Raw genomic sequence first — 25,931 nt, forward strand, 5'->3', positions numbered from 1 at the left:
ACAACCACATATCCTCCATTCATATGGTTACACAGGTGAGGCTCCTGACAAACCTGATTTCACTCCTGACCAAAATTGTTAGCTTCAAAGCACCTGAGGCAGACTGGACTGATCATAAGTCCCTCCCTGGACCCCAGCTCTGGCCAGACTTGAATGATCTAAGGGTTGGCATCTGATTCCAGGCTGGAGCAGTGGAGTCCGTTCCCAGAAAATTTGCAAATGAGAGAAAGAGAGAGACCTCGATTTATAGACTTAGGAGCTACTGGCTGCCATGTTTGGTACAACATAAGCAGAAGAAGCAGGACAGAAAAAAGAAAAGTTTGTAGAGGAAGAATAAAATTAGCTCAAGGAAAGACACTCAGATGAGAAGTGAATAGAAAGAATTTCCTGAGTAACACAGAGCTTTCCAACATCTGGTTCCAGGCTGTTCCTTAGGCATGGTAATCTCCACACCCGTGGGTTATAGAGACACTAGTGTTCTCTCTATTTTCACTTAAGCTGACATGAGTTGGTTCCTGTTTTTGCAATCAAAAGTATAGTTAATACATTGAATGGAATTCTACGTTTAAGTACGGGGCAAGAAATTGAAACACACAGTTCCTTCCAGATAAGTCATAACCACCATTATCGGATCAATCATTTGCTATAATTCTAGAGTCCCAAACAAAAGAAATTCAGTCACTGGTCAAAAGCCAAAAAGTTCCCAGGGTTTGAAACAAACCTATAATGTATGGTTATGCAAGGTGAATTTTAATCACGCAAATGAATGAGCAGAAATCATTTTCCTTACATTTCCTTTAGCTCCATAAGTTATAGGTTTGAAAATATGTTTTAAAAGAAATGCACTTAAGTAGATTAGTTTTCATTTTGATAAAATAAAAAGTATTAGTGCAAATTATAAACTTCACCAGTCTGCTTATTCATAGCACTCTTAAAAATGGTCTTCTGAAAAAATTTATCTGCTAAAGTACTTACGAGTAAGCACATTTTTTTCTTTATGTAGGTAAATGAGGGTAGACTCGGGAGTTCTTTTCAGAAGTAGAAGATAATCATAACAGTCCTATGTTTGAACTTCAAGTTCAAGATCACATTTGGCATGGATTTCAAAGTCTTCCAGGGGTGCTGTTTTGTTCACAAGGAGGTTTTTCTTGTTTGAGCTCTCTTGCATAAGACTGTTGCAGGAGAGCAAAGAAGAAGAAAAAAAAAAAGATTCCCTACATGTTGAGACATGGAAGAATTAGAGTGCAGGAAATGAAAGCCACCCAATAAGCAGTGCTTCAGTCTCTGGAAGCATTCTGTCAAGGCAATTTCAATCCTCCCCTTAAAAGATGAGGCTGAAAGGAGGAGGACCAAGTACTGAAGAGAAAGTGAGCTCCCGCCTTGGTCTTCATGCTGCTTAAAAGTCCATCAAGCCTGGGGTGGGGACAGGGCTGAGCCACAAGTGCAATGCCTGTGGAGGCTCTGGCCTGCAGAAACTCTAACTCCCGTCTTCACCTTCACATTTAAAACTCCCTTTCTTCTTTTACCCTGTCCTCTTTTGCCCTCCACAAAGCTACGCCTCATCACCTGCTCTCAGCCAATACTGGAATTCCGAGTAGGGGGTGGTGTACTATTTTTAGACACCCAAGAAACTTCCCAGGCTTGGTAAGTGGAAGTTTCTCTTTGTGACCACCTTCCAACAAACCTCTTTTTTCAACTGTGATTTCTTCTCTCCCAATGGTATTAAAACACATTTAATGAACTGGGTTCTTACGAGGCAAGGCAGCGGATGAAGGATCTGTCAGTCATGAAAGTGTGTTGGTCTAGACTTTTCCAAGCTGCAGACTTTTCCAAGGTGCAGTGGGTCTATTCTGCACTGGTATAGGTTTCAACAGGGACAGTCTTGAGCTAGGGAGAGGGGCTGTGTGAAACGCCATACCTGCTGGGTATTGGCAGAGACTTGCTGATGGATTTTAGCGGTTAAAATCCTACCCTATGCTAATAACATCACTTTTCTAAAGAGATCTAAGTGCTTCACAAGTTCATTTGCCCAAAGATGGCAGTCTATAAAGAAAGTAAGTAGCCCGATTATCCTCTCCGGTAAATCGAAAGTCAGTGCAGCTTTGGGGCTATGCCTGGAACCCACCAAGCTGGCTCCTTTCTCAGGCCTTTTGCATCTGCTGTTGCCAGCTCTGCCTGGATGGGCTCTCCCAGGTCGCCAGTGGGCTCAGTCTACCCTGCATTTAGGTTTCTATTTAAGAAGTCCATGACCACCCAGTCTAAAGCAGCCTCCCTACCTGCGTCCTACCACCCTTATCCCTCTCCCCACTTTGTTATCAGAGGTCTTAACAATTCTTGACATTCTGTTCTAATTTATTTGCTGATGGTTCACCTGCACTACAATGCAAGTTCATGAAGCCAGGGACTTTGTCTTGCTCATCACTCTGTTCCCAGAACCTAAAGAGGGCTTGGCCCACTGCAGACCTCAGCAAATGTTATATGAATGAATGAATAAGAATGGTGGCCAAATACCTCAATTTCTAGCTTAACATGTGCTCACTGCCCTGTCAGCTTTAATTTACTCTTCCATGCTTCCTGCCCTTGGTTTGCTGACAGGCACTGACAGACAGATAGATAGTTCTGGTCTTTTCAAATGTCTTGTGCTGCAGCAGAAATGTTTCATTTAAAGGTGTTTGAATTATAAAAACCTGATGTTGATTGGAAGCTTAAGGAGAAAGATTTATTGCACTGTTTGTGGGAGTGGAGATTGATGCAATCTGTTGGAGGACAATTGTGGAGATAGCTTAACAAAATTTTAAACATGCATTTTCTTGACCTACTTGAATAAATACAATTCACAAAAATAGACCCAGGAATGCCTGGAGATGTATATAAAAGGACCCTCATTGCAGGGACATTTTAATGGCAAAAAATTGGAAATAGCTCATAAAATATCATCAATCAGTATGTAATACAATGTAGCCTTATATAGCCACTGAAGAGAATTAGACATATGTTTATAGAGACATGAAAAAATATTCGTATGTTGTCAAGTGAAAAAAAGATGGAGAACTATTATGACTATTAAGAACACATTTCTATACAAAAAATCATTACTCTGAGAGTACTGTACACACACATACCCCCGACCCCTGCCACAGTCTTTTATTATTTGCAGGGAAAGTGTCTGCAAGCCAGCATATTAACCTGTTAACAGTGGTTCTAAAATCTCTAAAGAGAGAACTAAGGGGGACTTCCACTTTCTAAATCATATATTCTACAATGTGTACATTTTAGAAACAAGCAAATTACATTCACAATAACAAAAACAATTAAGATTTTTAAACTTCATTTAAATTCTGGTGCCAAAGTATGTCAATATTTATAAAACTATTTAAATTCTGAGCTCTGGGCCCAATGTTCACATTAACAAATCTGGTAACTTCTCCAGGCTTTATTTATTCCTGATCCATAAAATGAGGCTCAAAATGCTTTTCCTTCTACTGCTTAGGGTTATTGGATGGCTAAATCAAATCAACGGGAAGAACATTGAAAAGCATTTTTAAATCACTAAATTAATTCCAAGTGGCCATTATATACATTGTTTAAGCTTCTTGTTAGCATTCTACCTGTATTTCATTGACTCACAATATACTCTAGGAGGGATTTGTGTTATGACTTTTACAGATGAGGAAACTGAGGTGTAGAGAAATTGAATTTCTTATTTGGAAAGCAGAACTACAATCAAACACTCAAACTTTATCCCACACTTCATTTCACTTCCATCTCCCACACTACTCAGAGAGCAGGTAGGTATACAGGCCCTGTAAACTATAAATCTGTCAAACATGAAAGGGACTAGGATTATAGTCAGGAGCAGTAATAAGCACCTTTTGAACTAGAAAAGAAAATAAAAGTACAGTGAAAAAACTGTATGTTTCTTATCCTGCACTGTGTTGGTCCATCATTACCAAAACCAATTAATCTTTTTAATTATGCTCAAACCTTTTTATGCACTCCAAACTAGAAATCAGAACAGTTTAGGAAAACCTCTCCAGAATATGGTTTTATAAAAAGAAAAGAAAATTTAGGCTTTGATAAACTCAACATGTGTTTACTTGAGGAAAAATGAGATTTTTAGAAAAAAGTAGGGGCAAGTGAATTCACCAAGCTGTGAAAAGGATACTTTATCCACTGGGAGGTTTCTGTGAGTTTGCTTGTTACAGGAATACTAGCAATATATACAAACAAGGTATATAAACACAGCGACAGGACACATTCTACCAATTCCACATGGCCACAATCCGAAGTCATTACTCTTACCAAAGCTTCATATAAGAGGGCTCATTTCTAAATAAGGTGGGTAGGCACCAATTCCCTCAGCTTCAAGTAAGCAAATTTTGGTCTGATATTACAAAACATAATCAATTTCCCAGTACCACAGGTCCAGTAAGAAAACAAACAAATTCAAGATTGTAAGTTTATTGATCATAAAATATGTCAAAAAGACTTTCCAGGCAAATTCTCATGTTAAAAAAGCCATTTTAAAGATGTTTCAGCTACATAAAGGGATAGTAGAGAAGTACGAATCACACTGCTCCAATTAAAGTTGGAAATGCTTAATTTGTGTTTCCTTGAAAGTTCTAGCCTTATTAGAGAGTCTTAAAACACAATAATACAATTTTTTATTTTCATGATGCTACAGTGATAGGCTCCTGTGCCCAATTCAGATTGGTGACATTCTGCTTGAAACTAGTAAACCTTGTCATCAGGCTAATTTTACAAGTCCCTTCTCCCCTCTCATTTATAGCTGCTTATATTTATCTGCTTTTCTTTATGACTTTCCACATGAAGCATTCTCTAAAATATTTTTGGCAAAACTTCATTCTATGCTTCCTCAAGAGTGCAGTAATACTGGAAGCAGAGTTTGCAGGTCACTGTAAGAGGTCAGTGGGAAGTCTCCTGGTGTTAATAGCTTGAGTAATATTGTTTTCTCCTTCAGACCACACCATTAAATTGTTTTCATTACCCACAAAGGGGTTATTTGTGTCAGAGCAAATGAGATCTCATCCAAATTCAAACTGGCTAATTTCAACCTAATAAAATAGTTTATTTCTAATAACTAGAAGAACAAGACAATGACAAAAAAATTGTAAAGTCTTTTTATGACATACAAGCAGAAGAGAAGAAATGTATTTTTTAAATAGGTCCTACAAGAGTTTTAATGTGCTATCTGTAAATTTTGGAGGGGGCTACTCTGTAGTTTATTCTCCTAGAAATGGGAGGGTATGAGGTATTTTCCAAAGGTTTTACAAAAAATTATATCTTATGTTCCCTGGCAATATCAGAGATTCCACTTTAGACTTCTCTATTTCACTGAGTTTCCTCCATTTCTAACCCATCTTCTTTGTTCTTTTAGTCATTCAAATTTAAAGCTCTGAAGCTGGATTCATCCTTTTGCTACTCCCCTCAGCCTCAATGTGTCACCACCTCCTGAAGCTTCTATCATTTTAATGTATTTTAAATCCATTCTTCCTTTTGTTTTCTCACTGCTTTCACAGTAACTTGCTTCTGAAAGGTTTGTGCCTGGGGTAAGGGCCTTCAGAATACCTCAGTAGTTTCTTCAAAACAGGGATGTCAGGGCTGTACTAGTGGATCACTGGATGAGAAACCAGCGTGTGTGTGGGAGTGGAGGGAGAGCTCATGCATATGCTGGGCACGTTGCCCTGGTGATGCTGATACAAAGCACCACGCCACCTCCTGAAACCCACATTTCTATGAAGAATTGTCTGGGCCAGCCCTGTTTTGGCAAACTTCCAAACCCAAGTGCCTGGAGCCAGTTGGAGTCCATCAACAGGCCCAGGAAGCAAGTCCATTTCCTATCAGGGAATCTGAAGACCCCCAGTCCTTAGCTATGCCTGCTAATTGGGACCTGGGCGTCTGCTTTATATCCTAGCTCTACTACTTGGGGTCTCCAGGGTAGCCTGACTGCTACTCTAGCTCTGCTGATGCCAGGGTCTTCCTCAACTCCTGTCAGTCTTTCAGAGACGTATCATCACTCCAGCGGATGCATCTACCCTTCCTGATTCCCAACCTGGCCCACATCCATGGCCAGGCCTCATTAACTGCTGCCAGGTTTCTCTGACCCTGACTTCCAACTACAGAGCCCAAAGTGGATTTAAGCACCTGATTGTTAAAGGAAGTAGCATCTGTGGTCCCCGAATCTCCTGCCGAGGTCCCACCCCTTCCTTGGTGGCTCCTGGGCACTATTCTAGGGCCCATGTTTCTGTGGGAACTACAGTTTTGGCCTGTCATCTAGGAGCTGCCACTTAACACTGGTCTGTCTGCAGCACTCCCTTAACACCACATGGAACAGCAGGCATGGGCCTTTGCGAGTCTACTCAGATCTAGCCAGTTTCTTCCCTCTACTGAATTGTCCAACAAGCCTGGCCATAGTCTGCCAGTCACCTGAGCCTTCCACCCACTGCAGAGCTCAGACAGTGGCTACTGGAAGGGACTAGTGTTGTCCATCTGGATGTGGCCAGCCACCATCTTATATGGCTTTCTTTGCCTTAAATGCAGGTCCCGCCAAGAAAGCCTTCGACTTAAGAACCCCAGAATGCCCCTGCTGGGCCCTGAGGCTGCCCACTTTCCCTCCCAAATGACAAAAGTACAGAATCCGCGGCTGGTTCTTGGCACTGTCCCTGTGGACCACATTTAGAGAGCCTCCCTGAGTCAGGAAGCCCTGTGTGATCCCTGTCATGCAGAGGCCAAGAGTCGAGAAGCCAAAATATTCTCCAGGCTCACCCAAAAGCTACCCTCCCTGAGCTGCAAGTTGCCTTAGACCAGAGACACAATATTTCCTTTCCAAGTTGGAACAAATGAAGAAGGGTCCAGTTATCACCCCAAAAATGAGCATTAACCTCTTGTAAGACAATCTCTATGTCCTTCTGAGAGTTCACTCCATGCAACTGAGAACATATGATTTTAGTTTCTAAGCTGCATGCAGATTCAGGTAGAGCCTCCAGAACAACCTGGGTTTGCTGTGTCACCTTAGCATCTTCACTAGTTCTCCCAGTCCCAGCAGAAAGCACAGAGCTCCACTCTGACACAGCATTCGTAAGTTTGCCACATGTCAGGAGTCACAGAGGGATGTCTAAGCAGTCATGCAGATCCTAGGAACTCTGATACATGTTTTGCAACATATGGACCCTCAGAAGTATACTCAGTATGATGTCTCTGGAGCATCCTTCAACAGAACAGTACAATGTCTAGAGAACCCTCAATGGAACATCAGGCCTAATTGTAAGACGCCCTAGAATCCAAGAAGCTTGGAACATATCCTGGGGAGGAAAACACTGACCTTCCAAGGGAAGAGTTATTTAATTGGTATGAAAAGTTCTGGCTGGGCACGGTGGCTCCCAGCATTTTGGGAGGCCGAGGCGGGCGGATCACAAGGTCAGGAGATCAAGACCAACCTGGCCAAAATGGTGAAACCCCGCCTCTACTAAAAATCCAAAAATTAGCTGGGCGTGGTGGCATGCACCTGTAGTCCCAGCTACTTGGGAGGCTGAGGCAGGAGAATCGCTTGAACCTGGGAGGCAGAGGTTGCAGTGAGCCGAGATTGTGCCACTGCACTCTAGCCTGGTGACAGAGGGAGACTTATCTCAAAAAAAAAAAAAAAAAAAAAAAGGAAAGAAAGAAAAGTCCTTTGGTCTGGGGCTCATTTATAGGATTCTGAGGCTGTAAACTGAGTCACGAGGAAGACTGTTCTGGACACAACACTTATATCATAAGCCTTGTCAAGGGCCCAGATAGGCAGACTCAGCACAGATAGACAGCAGGAACACTGTCTCCCTGACTCATTGGTGAGTCCAGTTCTGAAAGCGCAGTAATGTAGAAACTCTAAGGGAAGTCCCTAAGACTCACCAGTTGCTAAGATAACTGGAAGAAGGTCTCTGCCGCATGGCACCAGTGTCCCTTCTGCCAGTGCTTGAGGCTGGTGATAAGGAGTCTCACCCTGGGGAAAGATACCAGCCCTAGAAAAGACAAAGAGGCCTCAAGGCAAATACTTCTCAACACCAAGGAGGCTGATCAGAGGCAAGGTACACAGCTAATCCTCTAACCCTCATGATCCCAGGAGAGCTAATTTAATGACACCTAAGTCTCCTGAAGCTCCCTGGATCACAGTAGGGTTGGTCCTAGGCTAGTTAAGGCCAAGCATTCCAGGGCCAGCCTCTCGGATGGGCAGCCCTGTGTGATCACGCAGGTCTGTGCTCAGAAGAGCCTGCACTTGGTTGACAGCTCTGCTGTCACGCTCTTGAAATCTTCAACAATTTTCTCTCTGAACTTGTATTTTGTAAGGGAGCCAGAGGAGCATGAGGGTGAGCAGAGGAGACAGGCGGAAGAAGAGAGAGAGCTTTATATTTTAGTACCTTCAGTGGCACATCTCCCCTGTCTTTTGAACAAAAGACCCACAAATTATGTAGCAGGCTGTCAGCAGTCCTGATGGAACCCCCTCCCATGTAACCGGCCACCATGCAAAGGAGAGAGTTAAAGACTAACAAACAAGCCGGACGCGGTGGCACGCCTGTATCCCAGCACTTTGGGAGGCTGACGCAGGAAAATCGCTTGAGACCAGGAGACTGAGACCAGCCCGGACAACATGGTGAAACCCTGTCTCTACAAAAAAAAAAAAAACATAGCTGGACATGGTGGCGTGCGCCTGTACTCCCATCTGCTCAGGAGGCTGAGGTGGGAGGATCGTTTGAACCTGGTGGATGCAAAGGTTGCAGTGATCCAAGATCGTGCTACTGCACTCCAGCCTGGGTGACAGAGCCAGATGTTGCCTTGAAAGGGAAAAAAGAAACAAAACTAACAATCACCAGGGACTCTGGAGATCCCCCAACCTCTAGTCCCAACCCTAACCAAAGAAATCTTTCATGCCTTTGGATCACTCACAAAAGTCAATTCCAGACCCAGGCTAACTCAGTATCACAGATTCCCCCAGCTCAGGTCAAGATAACCACTGGAGAGAACCAGGACACAGGAGTCCTCCATTCCAGGAAACAATTCTTGGCTGATGCACAGTTAGTAAGAGGGGTCCCAGGCGACGCAGAACCAGTCCCTGTAGTTATGATCAGCACAAGGACCCAGGTTGAGTCAGTCTGGGTGGACCGGCGCAGAACCACTGTCACCGAGGCTGCCTCTCCCACCCGCTGTGGGCTGCAGAGATGGTGGCTCCCAGCACTGTGAGGAGGGTATGCCCTGGGGCAGGGGGAGCCTTCACCGAACCTTGATATATGACCTGGGGCAGGTTTCCATCTCTCTGAGCCTCCATTTCCTCATATTTAAAATAATGGCAGCAACACCTTCCAAGAGGATTAAACAGAGTATATATAAATGCCCGGCACAAACTGGTGATCAATTTTTTTAAATCCCTTTTTTTCATAGGGCTGTTATTACAAACGAGCTGTTATTAGAAATGAGACAATTATACATAAAAATGCCTGGCAATTCAAAGTGCTTCATAAATGTCGATTCTCTTCCACATTCTCCTTCCCAGTCCCTCTTAACCTTTGTTCTTGTGACCAGACTCCTCCACTAACTGCCAGTTCCCACGCCAGCTCCCACCCAATAAGCATGTTTGTTGGCTCATTATATAAACATTTACTGAGTGCCTACTGTGTGCCAGGCACTGCACAAGTGAAAACACACATGCACACAGTCCTGTCCCTGAGAAGCTCACAGTCTGGTAAGAGAGGCACTTAGCAAATACATTTTAATAGAGTGGGTTACTTTTATGAGTTAATTCTTTTAATATATAAATAGTATACTACAGAAGCACTGGATAATTAACTGCCTTGGGGAGTCAGAGAAAATATCATAGAGAAGGCCGACTCTTGAGTTGGATCTTGAAAGATGGACAAGAGTTTGCCATGCTACAGAAAACTTTGAGGAGACTGAGGCAGTCACTGCACATGTGCAGGACAGTGAGAAGCTTGGCATGACAGAAGCAGGGGCTGTGTGGGGGGAGTGTATGGAAAAGGAGGCTGGGAACAGGACTGGGAAAGCAGCCTTGTAATCCCAACTAATTTGGGCTTTATCCAGTTTGCAAGAATAGACAAGAAAAGATCAGAGCTAACTGTGCTTTTTAGGAAAATGCCTCACCTGGTGGTAGGGGAAGGCCTGGAGCAAGAAAATGCTGGAGGAGGGAATCCAGACGGAGATGATCTTGCAACACACAGCAAGTCTTGGTCTAAAGGCATGTAGTAGGATCTGAGACACCACTGAGGTAAATTTGGTGACTAATTTTTTTTTTTTTGAGATGGAGTCTTACTTTGTCACCAGGCTGGAGTGCAGTGGCGCGATCCCAGCTCACTGCAACCTCTGCCTCCCAGGCCCAAGAGATTCTCCTTGCCTCAGCCTCCCGAGTAGTTGGGACTACAAGCATGCACCACCACATCCAGGTAATTTTTGTATTTTTAGTAGAGACGGGGTTTCACCATATTGGTCAGGATGGACTCGATCTGTTGATCTCATGATCTGCCCGCCTCAGCCTCCCAAAGTGCTAGGATTACAGGCATGAGCCACCATGCCCGGCCGATTTGGTGACTAATTTTAGATTTGGTGATTAATTGGTTATAGGTGGTGAGAGAGATGGTCCTACCAAGCTTTCCAGCTTGGAAGGCAAGGCAGATGGAACCCATTGCAGAGATCCTATATAACAGGTAGAGCAGGTCTGCAGGGCAGCTGAAGCTTGTGGTGCCTCCAGGACATCCAGGTGTGCACCTGAAAGCAGCTGGAAACAGAGATTGGGATCTCCTGAGAGGCTGAGGATGGAGAGGCTGCTTTGAGAGACATTCACATGGAGGGGCTGATTCAAGCTGCAGGAGTAAAATCACCTGGAAAGAACTTGGGGCCCCAAAGGAGAAGGAACAAAGGGCATTTCAGAGATGGTCAGAAATGGGAGAGACTACACAAGCAGCAGAGAAAGAACAGGAGGAGGAAGATACCATCAAAGCGAGCATGAAGCAAGCAGGCGCGTAACAGGAAGGTCGAGGTAGATCATTAAATTTGGCAACTAGGAAGACAATGGTGGATTAATCAAACACAGTTGTATTAGAATATTATAGGAAGAAGCTAGCTTACTATGGTTTGAAGTATTAAGAAAAGAGAATAAATAAGAGTAAAAAAATCGGCTGGGCACATTGGCTTGTGCCTATCATCCCAGTACTTTGGGAGACTGAGGCGGAAGAATCGCTTGAGCCCAGGAGTTTGAGACCAGCCTGGGCAACATAGGGAGACCCCATCTCTAAATAAGAAAAGAAAAAAAAAAAAAAAAGACAAGAACAAAAGTCTGGTAATGAAGGGAAGGAGAGACAGGGCAGTAGTTAGAAGGGGAGTTAAGGTCAGGGCTTACGTTTTTGAATGATCAAGCTCATAGGAAAGCAAGAAGAAGGACAAGAGTAGGCTCGTGGCTCCCCCAGCTCCTGGCTGGAAGGAACAGGCCCTAGTGAAAAGCCAGGACGGTAAGGATGTGACCTGTGCAGGTGGACTGAGATATGAAGGGAGGGAAATTAAGGGAGTTCATGTCAGATGAAGAAAACAAAGATCGGGAGGTCAACTGGAGAATGAGAGAGGGCAAAGCTCAAAGACCTTGGGGAAAGTGGCAAGGCTTGATTAGGTCTTGCTCTTGCCTGACCCTGCCTCTGAATTTTAGTTCCCATGATGGATCCCTCTTCCTTCTTCTTCTATCTCTGCCTCCTGCCAGATTTCCATAAGCTCACACTCCACTGGCCTGCTTCTCTTTTCCTCCCCTGCAGCCCCTGATGAGCCTTCTAGCTACTGCTGACAAACGTGCCTTCCTACAGCATCTACCACGATGGACCAGCTCCGCCTCTCTCCAGCATCTGAGCTACCTCCCATCCCCAGATCCTGGGGACCCTCCTATTGTCTCCTAAGTGATCTCTCCCTCTCCAACCCACCTCTCATCTTTCTAAAACCCTGCTTTGCATTTCGCAACTCCCACCTTCTCAACCCTCAAGATCCTACATGGGCTCTTTCTTGCCAGATGAGGTAGTTCAGCTGTGGGCTGAAGACTGGCCATAGGCCTATTTAATTTGTCCTGCATGGTCTTTTAACAAAAAAATGAAACTGATTGTCTTTACACAGGGCATGATCTGTCTAGTTAGCCACAGGCACCACCCCTCCCTATTTCCTTATATCCACTCCAGACCCAACTCACATACCCATGTTATCTGCCTGGTCTCTGTTAGATATTTGACAATGAAGTCCACAGAACCCTAGGATCCAAGGCCTTCCATTCTCTGGCTCCAGTATGTCTCTCAAACTAGAATGGCATTACTATACAAACTCCTTATTCCAGAAATCAGTCTGCCCAGTCTCTCCTTTCTACCCACGACCCTGGCATGGCCTCCCTAGACATATGTATACCTGTCTCCCACCCTGCCTTTTCTCCTATCTGCAATGCCTTGCCCTTTCCTCTCCACCTGTTACATTGAAATCAGGCTTACATTGTACCTCCTCGAAGAGGCCTCCATGGACCATCCAAGCCCACAGCATTTTCCAGCCTGGGCCCCCTCATTTGGCCCTTGTGTATATTTCTTTGTGCCTTCAGTTATCTTTTTTGAGTAAGTTTCTCATTTCCTCAAATAAGCCTGGAAATAGGGTTCTCTATTAGTCATACACAGGAAAAGCCATACAGAACAGGTCTACCTCCACGTCATCTATCTCTCATGTGACACAACCATTGACTCATAAATCTTGGTCATTTCCTGACAACCATAAAACACTAGAGTAAGCACAGATTCACAGTGCCTTTGGGGTAGAGGCCCTGTTTCATACACTGCCTGAAACCTAGGAAGGTAGTCAATAAACGTTTACGATGACAAAATATAAAATGCAGAAAAAACATAAAGAATAAAATAGGTTCACCACGGAGCAGTAAATTCTCTGACTTGATGAAAACAAACAACCCCTGTTGTGGTTCACTGTCACTCAGGCATCCGAGGACAGATATAGTTTGCCAAGGCAAGAAGTTGGGACCCACTAGGAGAAGCAGGAACTAGAAGGTCCAGAGCTGCAGCCACAATGCTGCAGGAACTTACAAGGTGAACTTGGTCAAATCTCTCAGCAGATATTGATTCTTTGCGGTAATGGGATCTTTCCACCACATACTCTGCAGAGTTAACAACAATCTGGTGGTGAGGGAGAGCAGGTGGCTGGGCTGGAGGGACACCTGTCAGTGCAGGAGGGAAGATGACTCCTGCCAATAACTCTTGGTTCCCTTACCCCTTATCCCAGCTTCTGTGTTGATCCCTAGGTCCATGACAGGGCATAATTCCAGCAAACACCCTTTACTCCCAATTCCCACCCAACATGTTTGCCATAGCTACACACTGAACATAGTAGTCCCCAGCTGAAATTTTCAAAGTACAAACAATGTTAACATGGAATTTGATAAAATTCTACCATTGGCCAGCACACACCATACTATTCCAGATGTTAAATTAGCCTGGTGATGTGACGCCTGAGTCACAGACGATGACCACATTTCTCCTTTGGCAGAAATCAAAGCCCTAAGAGAGGGCGTTCCTGAGTTCTGGAGGCTGGGTGTTGGCAGAAGGGTTGGATGTAGCTGGGTACTGGAACTTCTCCCCAAACCTTCTTTTCAAAGAGGTCAAATTTGAGAAATGTTTCTGTAGCTTGCACTCAGAAAATATTCAATAATTGTTTGTTTCAGCTTAAGAGGAAGGTTTCAGGTTTTTAAAAAGAAGAAAAGCCAGACAGAAGTTCTGAAGAAGGGGGCATGAGAGTGGAATAAAAGAAGCCAAGTGCATCTGGTGTAACAGAACTGAAGGGGTCTGGACTGGAGGAAGTGGAAGAAGTAAGAGGGCAGGGCAGCGGTTACATTGGAAACAAGAACACTGATTGAGAAAAGCACTTCTGAACTGACTGCAAAGGGAGGTGTCTGAAACAGTGGCATGGGCGGAAAAGAAAGAACTAAGCCAGACTTGAGGAAACAAATGGCTACGTATGGCAGAGACAGAAGAAAGAAGACAGACTCCTAGAAATGTGGTGTTGGAAGAGGTGTCAAGATGGCATTTGAACAAGTGGGATGGAGCGCCATATGAGGGATTTTCTTTTTTCATTTGAAGCTGTCTTCCTTCTAGCATCAGACATTGAGGTCGTCTCAGTCCCCACATTCCCCCTCAGAACAAGAGGGGATGTGTCAAACAGCAGCGTAGGGGCAGCAACTGAGTGGCAACTGCATTTTTGCACCCACCGACTGACAGCCTGCCCTGAGAGCAAATGCTTCCCTCCAATAGGCCTCTGTAGCAATGCCATGACGCACACAGGAAAATCATCTGTGACAAAGGTGCTCCTGGGACTCGCCATTTCAAGACAAAAGTATGAACACCCCGGACTCAATGAACTGAGTACTGGTGCCTGGATACTCTGAAAAGAACCATTCTCCGTCTGATATGACTCTCTGCACAGCAACAAGAGAGCTCCTGTGTGCCAACAATCTGTTCATTTCACTCAGCATTTCTTAAGGCAAAGCTTTAACTGTTTTTTTTTTTTTTTTTTAACAGATATTTGATTACTAAGGCATGCAGGCAGTAAACATTGAAAGCAGGCTTCTGTGTTGCAGAAGCAACTACAAGGCCACAGAAGCTGAAAACAAATGTTTCAGAATTCCTCACGAAATTAGGCAAATGTACTGTTTTCTTTCTCTCTCTCTCTCTTTTAATGGAGTAAGGACAGTTCATTGATGCAGCTTATGAACAGTATAAAAAGGCCTGTGTTTTGGTCCCAAGTCTTTTCAGTCACAGGGCAAACTTTCCAGTCCTAGCAAAGGTGACAATAGCAGCTGATGAACTAGCTACTCTAGAAGGATTTGTCAGCAAGAGGGGGACAGTTTCTTATGAGGACCATCCTATAATAGAGCTCTATACACAAGATGTTGGTGCTGTATCACAGGACTCTTGTCAAGCTAATGCTTGGTGGCCAGGGTCTCATTTATAATGTTTTATTCATAAATGTCGCAAAAGTGAAATGAATTATTAATGGAAAGATCATCTGTCAGAGGCAGGAATCATTAACAGAATTTCATGGGGGAGAGGGTGGTTTATAGGGACTAGCAATGCAAGCACAGAGCTTTTCAGTTCTGTGGTGACCATGTGTTCAGACTGTCCTGGGTTTCCAGTAACAGAGCTGGTACCATTTGCCATCTGTCAAGGCAGCCTCTGCAAAGCACACCCAGTCAGCTTCCTCCTGGCTACTTGTCCATTTTATAAAATCTTCCATCATGATGGCACCAACAGTAGGCTTCTAGTCCCTGTGTCCAAGTTACTTGCTGATAGAACTGGACATAAAAGGGCATTCTGCTTGAATACAGGGTATGGCTCTTTAGAGTCAAACTGAGGTCGAAGAATAGCTAATACTTATTCAGTACTTACTATGTACCAAACATTATGCTAGGTGCTTTATGTGCATTATCTCATTGAATCCCCAAAACCTCACCATGCCAAAGATACTATTATCCCTTTCTTACAGATGAAAAAACTAAGGCACAGACAGGTTAGATGAATTGCTCAAGGTCACACAACTTGGAATTGACAAAGCTAGGATTTAAATCCAGTTCCCCCCGACTCCAAAGCCCCTACTCTTACCAAGGATTTTAATAAGCATAAAGTTTGAAGAGTATAGAGCTGTCATTTTCCAGGAGATGTTTTCATAGCTGTCAATAGCATGCTGCAAAACATTTGGATCAAGGGCGAGCTAAATGTTGACAGAGCATGTGACTTTATAGAAATAAACTTTATAGAAACAAAGGGAGATACAAGTTATAAACCTCATGACTTGGGTCCACATCGTTCCAGTCCCTCACTTCCAAGAGGCTATTAACTGACTCTGAAGAGTAGAGTATGGAGCCAATCTCCTGGGGTTGGAATCTCAGCTCTGCTACTAACCTCAACCAAGACATTGAACCTTTTCGGGCCTCAGTTTCCTCATCTGGTAATAACAGAACTTCCCTCAGGGTTGTCATGAATACTAAATGAAATAAAACATATAAATATTAGTACACCCCACAACGAATATTAACTATTAATAATTTTATCAATATGTGTCTGTGGGCAAGAGGCTAAGTCCACTTGAATTTCCTTGTCTTAAAAACAGATCTGCATAGAGTTGTTATGAGGGTTAAGTGAAATAAAATCCTAAAAGCATGGAACACGCTGACCTCATCATAAGCATTCAAAAAATGCTCATTTATTTCCTCCTTCTCAAGATAATACTATCACTTAACCTTCAGAGACCTCAGTTTCTCATATTACAAAATTATAAAATAAAACAAGGGCCGGCCATGGTGGTTCATGCCTGCAATCCCAGCACTTTGGGAGGCCGAGGTGGGCAGATCACTTGAGGCCAGGAGTTTGAGACCAGCCTGGGCAACATGGTGAAACCCTATCTCTACTAAAAACATAAGAAAAGTAGCTGGGCATGGTGCCACATGCCTATAATCCCAACTATTCAGGAGGCTGAGGCACAAGAATCACTTGAACGCAGGAGGTGGAGGTTGCAGTGAGCTGAGATCACACCCCTGAAACTCCAGCCTGGGCGACAGGGTGAGACCGTCTCAGAAAAAAAAACAAAGAACATGATTCTCGCCTATTCCCCTGCCCTTGTCTACCTCACAGGCATGTCTCAGCCAGAGCCCATCTAAGGCGAAGATGGAAGTGAGGAAACCTGGGTTCTGCTTTTAGCTCCAGCATTTGAAAAGCCACTTACTTTCCCCTCAGCCTCAATTTCCTCATTTATTCATTGTAGTACCTCTCAACAAGTGTGTGCCAGATAGGGTGCTAGCTGAGAGTACTCGCTGTTAGATATGTAAAGACAGATAAATAAGGTACAGTCCCTGACTTCAAAGGGTGTATACTCTAGTGCAAAATAAAGGCATGTAAACAATTAAGTACATTGATTGTTGTATGGACAAGACTGACAGGCGGCCCAAGGGAGGCAGTAATCAGATTTACTCCAACAGGGCAAAGGGAGATTCAAAGAAGATAGACCTTTGAGTTAGGTCTTTCAAGATGAATGGGAGTTTCCCAGGCAGAACTAGGGGAAAGGTATCTCAACATCTGCAAAGGTTTAGAGTCAAAATGGGGGAAGCACAAATAATTCATTATAGCTTGAGTATAGGATACATCCAGGGGAGTTGCAGGAAAATCAGATAATAATACCTTAACCACTTGCTTGGCAGGATTTCCACGAGATCAAAGAGAACAGTGTATTAAAACTGAAAAAGACACAGTACTGCAGAAACATCATGTGTGATTATTATTAGCACTCTACCAAGGCTCTTTATGGTACTTAATTTTCACCTATTTTCTCCTAGCATGAGAACTTGAGCTATTGTTTCTTTGCTTACTGCTACTTTGCCTTCTTCCTCTCTCCCCTAAGAGAAGAAGAGGAAGATTTAGCATCATTCTAAGTGGAGAGGAGGGAGGAAGAAGTGAGAAGAAAAACAACCAGCTCCCTGTTTTAATTACCCCAAGCCCTAAGTCCCTGTTCTAAGTCCCCTAACAATGATAATGTTTCATATTTTAAAAGAGTTCAGTGATTTCTGGCAGAAAAAGAAACCTTCACCCTCATGGTTTTCCAAACGTTCTTGACAATAACTCATGATAGGAAATACATTTTATATCACAACCCAGCACACACACAGGCACACAAAGAAAGGTTATAAAACAACACTGACACCTGTTAAAAGCAACACACTCTGACATTTTCTCTTCTTTTTATGTCATTTTAAAAAATGTTGCTTACGATCTCATCAGTGCATCAAAACTTACAGTTTGAAAACCATCACTAAAAGACAGGAAGGTTCATGGAAGCCTTCAAAAGAATGGTTTGCAAATCCCTTCACTCTTTCTTTTCTCTTGTATTTTAAGACACTGCAAAATAGAGGAAAGTCCAGCCCATTTTCTGGAAACAACAACACATTTCTGTGAGCACAGTTCACATGGTGTGTTGTTTGACAATAAATGAGACGTTTCCATATGGGGTTTCTTGTGTGTTTAGTTGCCGTAGCTGATTAGGCTTGTTGACAAGTAAGATTTCAAAACCCTTTCTTAGGCAGGGCCTTGGCGCTCTTTGGAAAGCAGGATCATATGTCTCCAATGTCTTTTCAACGAGAACATTCAATAAGCAACTTTTTTCACATAAAGGGCCCCATCACACACTCTAACCTAGAAGTGAGCAAGCATTTTGCCTCAGGGCTGCTGAAAGGAGAACATGATGCCTAGATGCCTTTCCAATCATGCACACACAGATTGAAAACTCACATCACCATCATTACTACCACCACTACGCTCAAGGAAAGAGTCTGAATCCCCATGCTGTTAGCTTCTGTGTTCAACCAAAATCCTAAAGCTGGAAAGGAACACAAAGGTCATCTGATCTATTCTCCTTCCAAAGAAGATAACCAACTAAACTTCGCTGGTTCACAGGTGAGCTATTTTCCACTGCGCCACCGCAAAGTATTTGTGCTCTGTGGGAACTTCCTCATGTTAATGCACAAGCTTTAAATGTTTCTACCATCACACTTCCGAGTATACCATTTCTCCCTCTTAGAATGTCTCTTCCTCCAGCCCATGCAAATCCCTTCTATCCTTCCAGATTGCATCTGAGCCCGCTAAGAAGCCATCTCCACATTCAACAGCCCCCGTCCATCCTTTCCTCTTCTGAAATAAGATTAAGCTCACTGAATTCACGCAACCATGTGCCTCTTAGATACTGTTTAACAGACAGTTAAAATGTACTTAGATACTGACTTTCTAATATGTAAAAGAAGAGTGTTTGGAAGAAATTTTGGGATTATTTATTTATTTATTTATTTATTTTGATACAGAGTCTCACTCTGCCACCCAGGCTGGTGGGGCAGGGCGCCATCTCGGCTCACTGCAACCTCTGCCTCCTGGGTTCAACCAATTCTCCTGCCTCAGCTTCCTGAGTAGCTAACCAATACACCCAGCTAATTTTTGTACTTTTAGTTGAGATGGGGCTTCATCATTTTGGCCAGGATGGTCTCAAACTCCTGACCTCAAGTGACCTCAAGTGATCCACCCGCCTTGGCCTCCCAAACTGCTGAGATTACAGGCGTGAGCCACCACACCCGGACGGATTTAATCTTAAATGAACCTTTCCTACAAAATATGTATCCAGGAGTAAATGGAAAGGTTTAACATTTTATCATAAAGACATTTAATCCTGCAATTATTAAAGACATGAGTATTAAGCTATTCATCTCCACATAATCAGAACCAGTGATTATATGATGGTTAATGCCAGCACTGTTGATTTTTCTAATATACTAACTATCATTTGGGAGATGCTTGTTTTAGGCAATTGAATTCTTACATGTAGTAGATAGGGAACTGGGGGCTTTCTCCCTAGAAAGATACTGTGGTAGGTGCTGCTGTCAAGGAAAGAGGCTCTGTGCTTGGATCCACAGAACTGTGTTTGCTGTTGCCCCACAAGATTCATATTCTCTCTCTCAATCTCTCCCTCTCTCTCCCTCTGCTCTTCCTTTTCATTCCCACCTTTGGTTACTAACTGTTATAAAGGATAACTGAACTTCGTAACTTGTAAAGAACTTCAAGATGGTCTATGCCACCTGATGAGGGAATGTAACCAAGAAAAGATGAGCCGATGTGCTGCAGATCATCCTTGTAGAAAATGAAAGAATTGGGGCTAAAACCCAAATCTTTCTGTTATCCAGAGAAATCAGGAGCTAGAAGGCTTAAGCCTTACACCACCTAGCTCTTGAGTTTCATTTCCCTTGTCCCTGAACTTCCTGTCTTCCACCAGGTTCCTCCGTCTTACCATTAAGGAACTTCTGAGGTCCTTGACACCAAACTGTCTTCCTTCCATTAACCAATTCTCCAATGTTGTCTTATCTCAATCGCACGACTTCTCTTATCCTACCTGGAAATTTCATTGTTGATTCTGGTTTTTCTCTTAGCCAATACCACACCTGCCAAAACCTCCCAGCTCCTTTCTTTTAACCCCTTCCATGTCTGTTGCAGACAAAATTACATACAAAACTGGAGCCAGTAACCACGACTATCTCACAAAGGGTCCTGTTCTCTTCACCTAGGGTTTTGGAATCCTTGTCTCTGTCATGCTGTGTACTATATTATAATATGATGAGAAAAGAAAGTTTTCTCTTTAAGCAGGCAGGTAATTTCTCAAGACACATAGCCAAGCAAATGATTATGCCTACAAGTTAAGCAAGAACAGCAGCACAGTTCATTGACACTATCTGTAAATACCAAAGTCCATTCTTTATCAAAAACATCAGTATCTTCTCCAGCTCGAGTGGAAATGCCGAATAATGTGAACCCTCTCTTTCTTGGTCTTGTCCATTTTCTTACCAAAGTGTCAACGGTGTTAAAGCAGAAAACAGGACAAAAAGATGAGCAGTAAGAAGTCCAAATAAACCAAAAGTAGCCACAGAGCATGGTGGTAAACATGTGAACTCTGGAAGCCAGCTGCACAGTGAGTTGGTTAACAGCTGAGAGACCGGACACACTGCTTAAACTCTCAGTTTTTCCATCTGGTAAACGGGTATAATAGTAGCACCTATCTCACAGGGTTTCCATGAGAATTAAATAAGTTAATGTTTGTAAAACCACTTAGGACAATGCATGGCACATATTAAGCACTATATAAATATTTGTTAAATAAATCCTCAGTTTGAAATTATTTTAACAATCACACTCTGTGTCTGCTGACCTCCAAATCTTACCAGCAGTTTCAGGACCTAGAGGCACCGTGAAGGTTTATATACTACGCCACACACACTCTGTATCCTCCACTATGAACTGCCACCTGATAATTCGTTTTATAATTCCTTCTTATAAGGAGCAGAGACAGAAATGTACTCCCGAACCTCTCTCAGCAACAGTCCCCATGGCTGCAGCCACACACACAGTGAGAAATGCCCTCTATGCCTTACAAGACAAGGTCTGTGAAACCACAGAAGTTCTCGCTTGCCCGCGCATTACAAATTCTACCTGTAACCCAGAATCAGAACTGGGGAGGTGGGGCAATAGCCCCCTACTTCAGAAAAAATAAAACAAAGGGAAAATTCTACGAAACCACATGTCTTCTTGGTACAGGGCTCACAGCCTTTCTCTCCTCCTTTTTTTTTTCTTTTCTTTTTTTGGTTTTGTTTTTGTTTGTCTTAAAGACAGGCTGTTGCTCTGTTGTTCAGGTTGGAGTGCAATGGTGCGATTACAGCTCATTCAACCTCAGCCTCCCGGGTTCAAGCGATTCTCCCACCTCAGCTCCCCAAGTAGCTGGGACTACAGGCACGCACCACCATGGCCAGCTAATTTTAGTATTTTTTGTAGAGATAGGGTTTCACCATGTTGCCCAGGCTCTTTCTTTCTTAATTTTACTCCAATCAGGCTCTTGGCTATACCAAATTTGATGATCTCAAGATCAGCACAAGTCCACCACTTTAGTAAGGCCAGCAACACCTGGTCTTACGCCACCTCTCAGAGGTACACTCAGTGTCAGTACACTGCTAATGCTTCCTCTCCTCAATTGCCTTCTTCTCTTGCTTCTAGTTCCCCACAGTCTCCTGGGGTTTCCACCTCTTCTAGGGCTCCTTTGCTGGCTGCCCCTTACCTCCTGACCTCCTTACACTGGAGGGCCTGCCCTATGGCTCCATCCTTGGTCCTCCTCTCCTTCATATCCACATTCACATTCACGGTGAGCTCATGCAATCCTGTGATTTAAAATACCACTTTCCCCCCAGGACTCTCAAATGTACGTCTCCAGCCCAGACCTAAATCTTGAATTCCTGAGTCATACATCCAACTGTCCACTCAATAAAATTGCCACACCCCTTGGATGTCTAATAGGTTCCTAAATTTAGCTTGTCCAAAACCAAACTCCTGATCTTCCCCCAAAACCTCCTCCTCTTCAGTCTTCCTCATCTTGGTTAATGCCATTCCTCATCTTCTCCTCCACCTCTCATCTTCCCTTCTACCTTACCCATCAGTAAATCCTTTAAAAAATATCCAGAATCTGGCCAGGTGCGGTGGCTCACACCTGTAATCCCAGCACTGTGGGAGGCTGAGGCAGGCGGATGGCTTGAGCTCAGGAGTTCGACACTAGCCTAGGCAACATGGTGAAACCCTGTCTCTACAAAAATTACAAAAATTAGCCGGGCCTGGTGGCACAGGCCTGTAATCCCAGCTACTTGGGAGGCTGAGGTAGAAGGATCACTTGAGGCCAGGAAGCAGAGGTTGCAGGGAGTTGAGATCGTGCCACCGCACTATAGCCTGGATGACAGAGCCAGGCCCTGTCTCAAACAAAAAACAAAAAAACAGAATCTGACCATCACCTTCAACTACCATCTGGCAATGGTGATCTCTTCCAGTACTGAAATCCTCTATTAACCCATTTATGCCAGAGGTTGCAAATTTTTTTGTGTGAAAAATCAGAACTTGGCAATGACTTTGAGCAGTAGGATATAAATAACTCCCACAAGCTTAGCATTCCAATAATGGAACACCAGGCATAAGTAGGTTAAACAGTTTTCCTGTTTTTGCTATTGCCTCACTATAGCAGTTTCTTAAAACAGTAGCCAGGGAGATACCATTAAAATATAAGTCAGATCATGTCACTCCCTCGTTTAAAACCTTCCCATAGCTTCTCATCTCACTTGAGACCAGCCCGGCCAACATGGAGAAACCCCATCTCTACTAAAAATACAAAATTTAGCCGGGCATGATGGTGCGCTGCCTGTAATCCCAGCTACTTGGGAGGCTGAGGCAGGAGAATCGCTTGAACCCGGAAGGTGGAGGTTGCAGTGAGCTGAGATGGCGCCACTGCACTCCAGCCTGGGTGACAGAGTGAGTAAGGCTCTGGCAAAAAAAAGAAAAAAGAAAAAAAATGAAAAGCTTAAGTCCTTATAACCACGTGACCCTACATTATCTGAGTAGTCCACCCCCTACCTCACCAGCTCCCTGATCTCATCTTCTCCTACTCCCCCTGCTTGATCCATGCAGCCACAGTGGCTTCCTTGCTGGTCAGGGCTCCTGTGCCTACTGCTTCTCCCACCTGGAACACTCTTCCCCAGACACCAGTATGGTTCACCCCCTGACTGCCTTCACACCTCTGCTCAAAAGCCATCTTCCAGGCATCACTCACCACACTTTTTTAAAGTGCAAATGATACCTGCTTAGCTTAGCACTCCTCAGCTCCCTTCCCTGCTTTAGTTTTCCTTCCTTCCCTGATTCATTTTTCCATAGGAGACTCATCTTATTTTACTTATTTTGTTTACCCCCATTAGAATACTTATTTTGTCTTTCCTTATTAGAGTGTAAGCTCCAGGTGGGTGGCGATTTATGTCCGCTCTTGTTCACTGCTGCATTCTTACTGCCTAGTAAGTGCCTGGTACACCGTAGATGCTCAGTAAAGATTTGCTGAATGAATGGGAATGATGGCTTTTTCTTACCCACCTAAGACAGTCATCACCGTCTTCATTAGCTTCACCGGTGTCCTCCGGCGGCTGATGGACCCACTTGTATGTGGAGACAAGACATTGGTTTTCCTCTTGACATACATGTAGATCCGCAGGTATACCACAACCATGATGAAGAAGGCCATGAGGTTGGACACTGTCCAGAAAACAAGGTAACTCCTGCTGTAAATGGGGGCCAGGGAAGAGCAGGCAGAGATGTTGCAGAGGCAATTCCAGCCCAGTGTGGGGACCGACCCCATAAAAATGGCGATGGCCCAGACAAGCAAAATGAGCAGCGTCACCCTCTTTTTGGTCAGGTTGCTATGGACCCGCATCCTCATGATCGACACGTGCCTCTCCACGGCAATAACCAGCAAGTTGGTCAAGGAAGCAGTCAAGCTAGTGTCCAGAAGCCCCTGGCGGAGAAACCAGCGGTTGACAGTCAAAGTTTTTGAAACTGGGCCTGTGTTAAACATCAGGAATACATAGGCAATTCCAGCGAAGAAATCTGCAGCAGCTAAATTAGCCAACAGGTAGTAGAAGGGGAAATGAAACTTTCTGTTTTTGATCACTGCCGCAATGACCAGAGAATTAGAAAAAAAAATAAACAGGCAGAAAAACGACCCCACACACAAAACAATCACAAGCTTTGTTCCTGTCCAGTCATCGACAGTATCAGTGTTGCTCCTATTATAAAAAAAGTCCATGTGCTTATCATAGTGACACTCATTCATTGTGGAGAAGAAGTGAACATCCTAGAAAGAAATTTAAAGAAGAAACAAATATCATTTGTAAAATCAGTCACTAAACCATCAATTGCTATTTCTAAGCCCCTTCTGGCTAACTCCCATCAAGGGAGTTGAAGACCTGAAGTGTCAGGTCTCAGTGCAAATGTCCTTTGCTCCAGGACATAGCCCCTGACCTCCTACCACAGCATTTAGCTCACATTTTAATTGTTTGTTTTCCAGACTAGGCAGTTCAGGTTAGGATGGCATATCTCTATTTTGTTCACCATTATAACCCTAGGATTCAGTTGCTTTGTCTGCCTCATGGCGGGTAATTATTGATGGGTTGGCTGGCTGGCTGAATGAATGAATGAACGAATGATCATGGAGGCATCAACAGGGCAAATGTGCTAAGCCCTGTAATATCCACTCTGCACTGGTAACAATGACAACACATTACATTAATGCCTTCTCCTGGCTCCCAGTTCATTAGTTATTTATGGATATGTTCATTAATCAATGGCAGATTGGTAATTCCAGGTACATTCTTCCCAAGATAATAGGAGTTGAATTACCATTCACATAACCAAATAGATTCCCCAAAAGACCAATTTTCTACAACTTCTGACTCCACTCCTGATCCTCCTTTTGCCATCTTTCAGTTTCAAGAAACAACTCTGATATTCACGTATTAGCTATATGATGCAGGGATGGAGACTTTGGTCCCAGTACCCCCCTTCCTTACCTTTTGTTCACTTCTTCCTTATAGTCTCCTAACCCAAACTGTACCAATGTGAACTTGCTCACTGGATTTTCCAGTATTCCTCAACACGGCAGGTGGTGGAGGATCAGGCTTCCACAGGCAAGACTGAGATTTGGAATTGGGGCAGATCTCCAACTCAATGTGGATGTGAGAACATAATCCATTAAGTGAGGACATGTCCTTGGGACACTTGTCTGAATGAAGACCCCAATCTGGGACATCAGGCAGATAGGGAAGACACTAATCCTCTCAGTAAAAGATCTCTTGAATCCCAAAAGTGAGGGATCCTGGCCAAGGAAGGACTGGGTGGAGGCCCCACGGATGCCCATCTGTCTACACGTGGTGGGGAAAACCACGTGTTCTGCCTCACAGTGGTCTGGTCACAGCCATAAACGGTCCTACGGAAGAAGACTGGGCTTCGTCAGGGTTCTAGCTTCTGGGAAGAATGACCATCTGCTCCCTCACTGAGAATGAGGCTGCAGCTTACTCCCTGGAGAACCAGAGATTTAGTCGGCAGAGGGACTGAGCAGCCCTCTGGGAGCTGTGACAGTAAAAGCTTAGTAGAAGTCCCCAGATTTTAAAGTTCCTGAAAATTCTGAAACCTGATACCACAACCAGAATCAAGAAGACCAGATAACAATATTAAGTAGTACAAAATAGAAATGTATCTCAGTCTTCTTTTAAACTTATATTTTAATGGTATAATGATACTTTTACATAAAAATTAGATATTGCTTTTCGGCCATAGCAAATGGGAGGCAAATATCATTTTATATGCTTAAAAAAAAAAAACTGGGAGTAGTCTCAAGAGACAAATGGTTCCAGTATCTTTCAATTACAAGAAAGGAAGACTCAATTTTCATAATGATGAAATAAAAATTACTCTCTTTGGCAG

The 25,931-nt window shown here is 43.7% G+C and overlaps 2 protein-coding genes across 2 annotated transcripts in view; both read right to left on the reverse strand.

Moving 5' to 3' along the window:
• GNG5 (G protein subunit gamma 5) overlaps nucleotides 1-25,931 on the reverse strand; it is a 547,759-nt gene that overhangs the window by 347,509 nt on the left and 174,319 nt on the right. The gene's annotated exons all lie outside the window — the stretch shown is intronic.
• LPAR3 (lysophosphatidic acid receptor 3) overlaps nucleotides 1-25,931 on the reverse strand; it is an 82,796-nt gene that overhangs the window by 30,527 nt on the left and 26,338 nt on the right. The window contains exon 2 of the mRNA XM_050806016.1: nucleotides 23,547-24,303. Coding sequence (XP_050661973.1) covers nucleotides 23,547-24,282 — 736 coding nt within the window. The 5' untranslated portion in view covers nucleotides 24,283-24,303. The remainder of the gene's footprint in view (nucleotides 1-23,546; nucleotides 24,304-25,931) is intronic.

The sequence above is a fragment of the Macaca thibetana genome, chromosome 1, assembly GCF_024542745.1.
Source record: "Macaca thibetana thibetana isolate TM-01 chromosome 1, ASM2454274v1, whole genome shotgun sequence".
Classification (NCBI taxonomy): Eukaryota; Metazoa; Chordata; class Mammalia; order Primates; family Cercopithecidae; genus Macaca; species Macaca thibetana.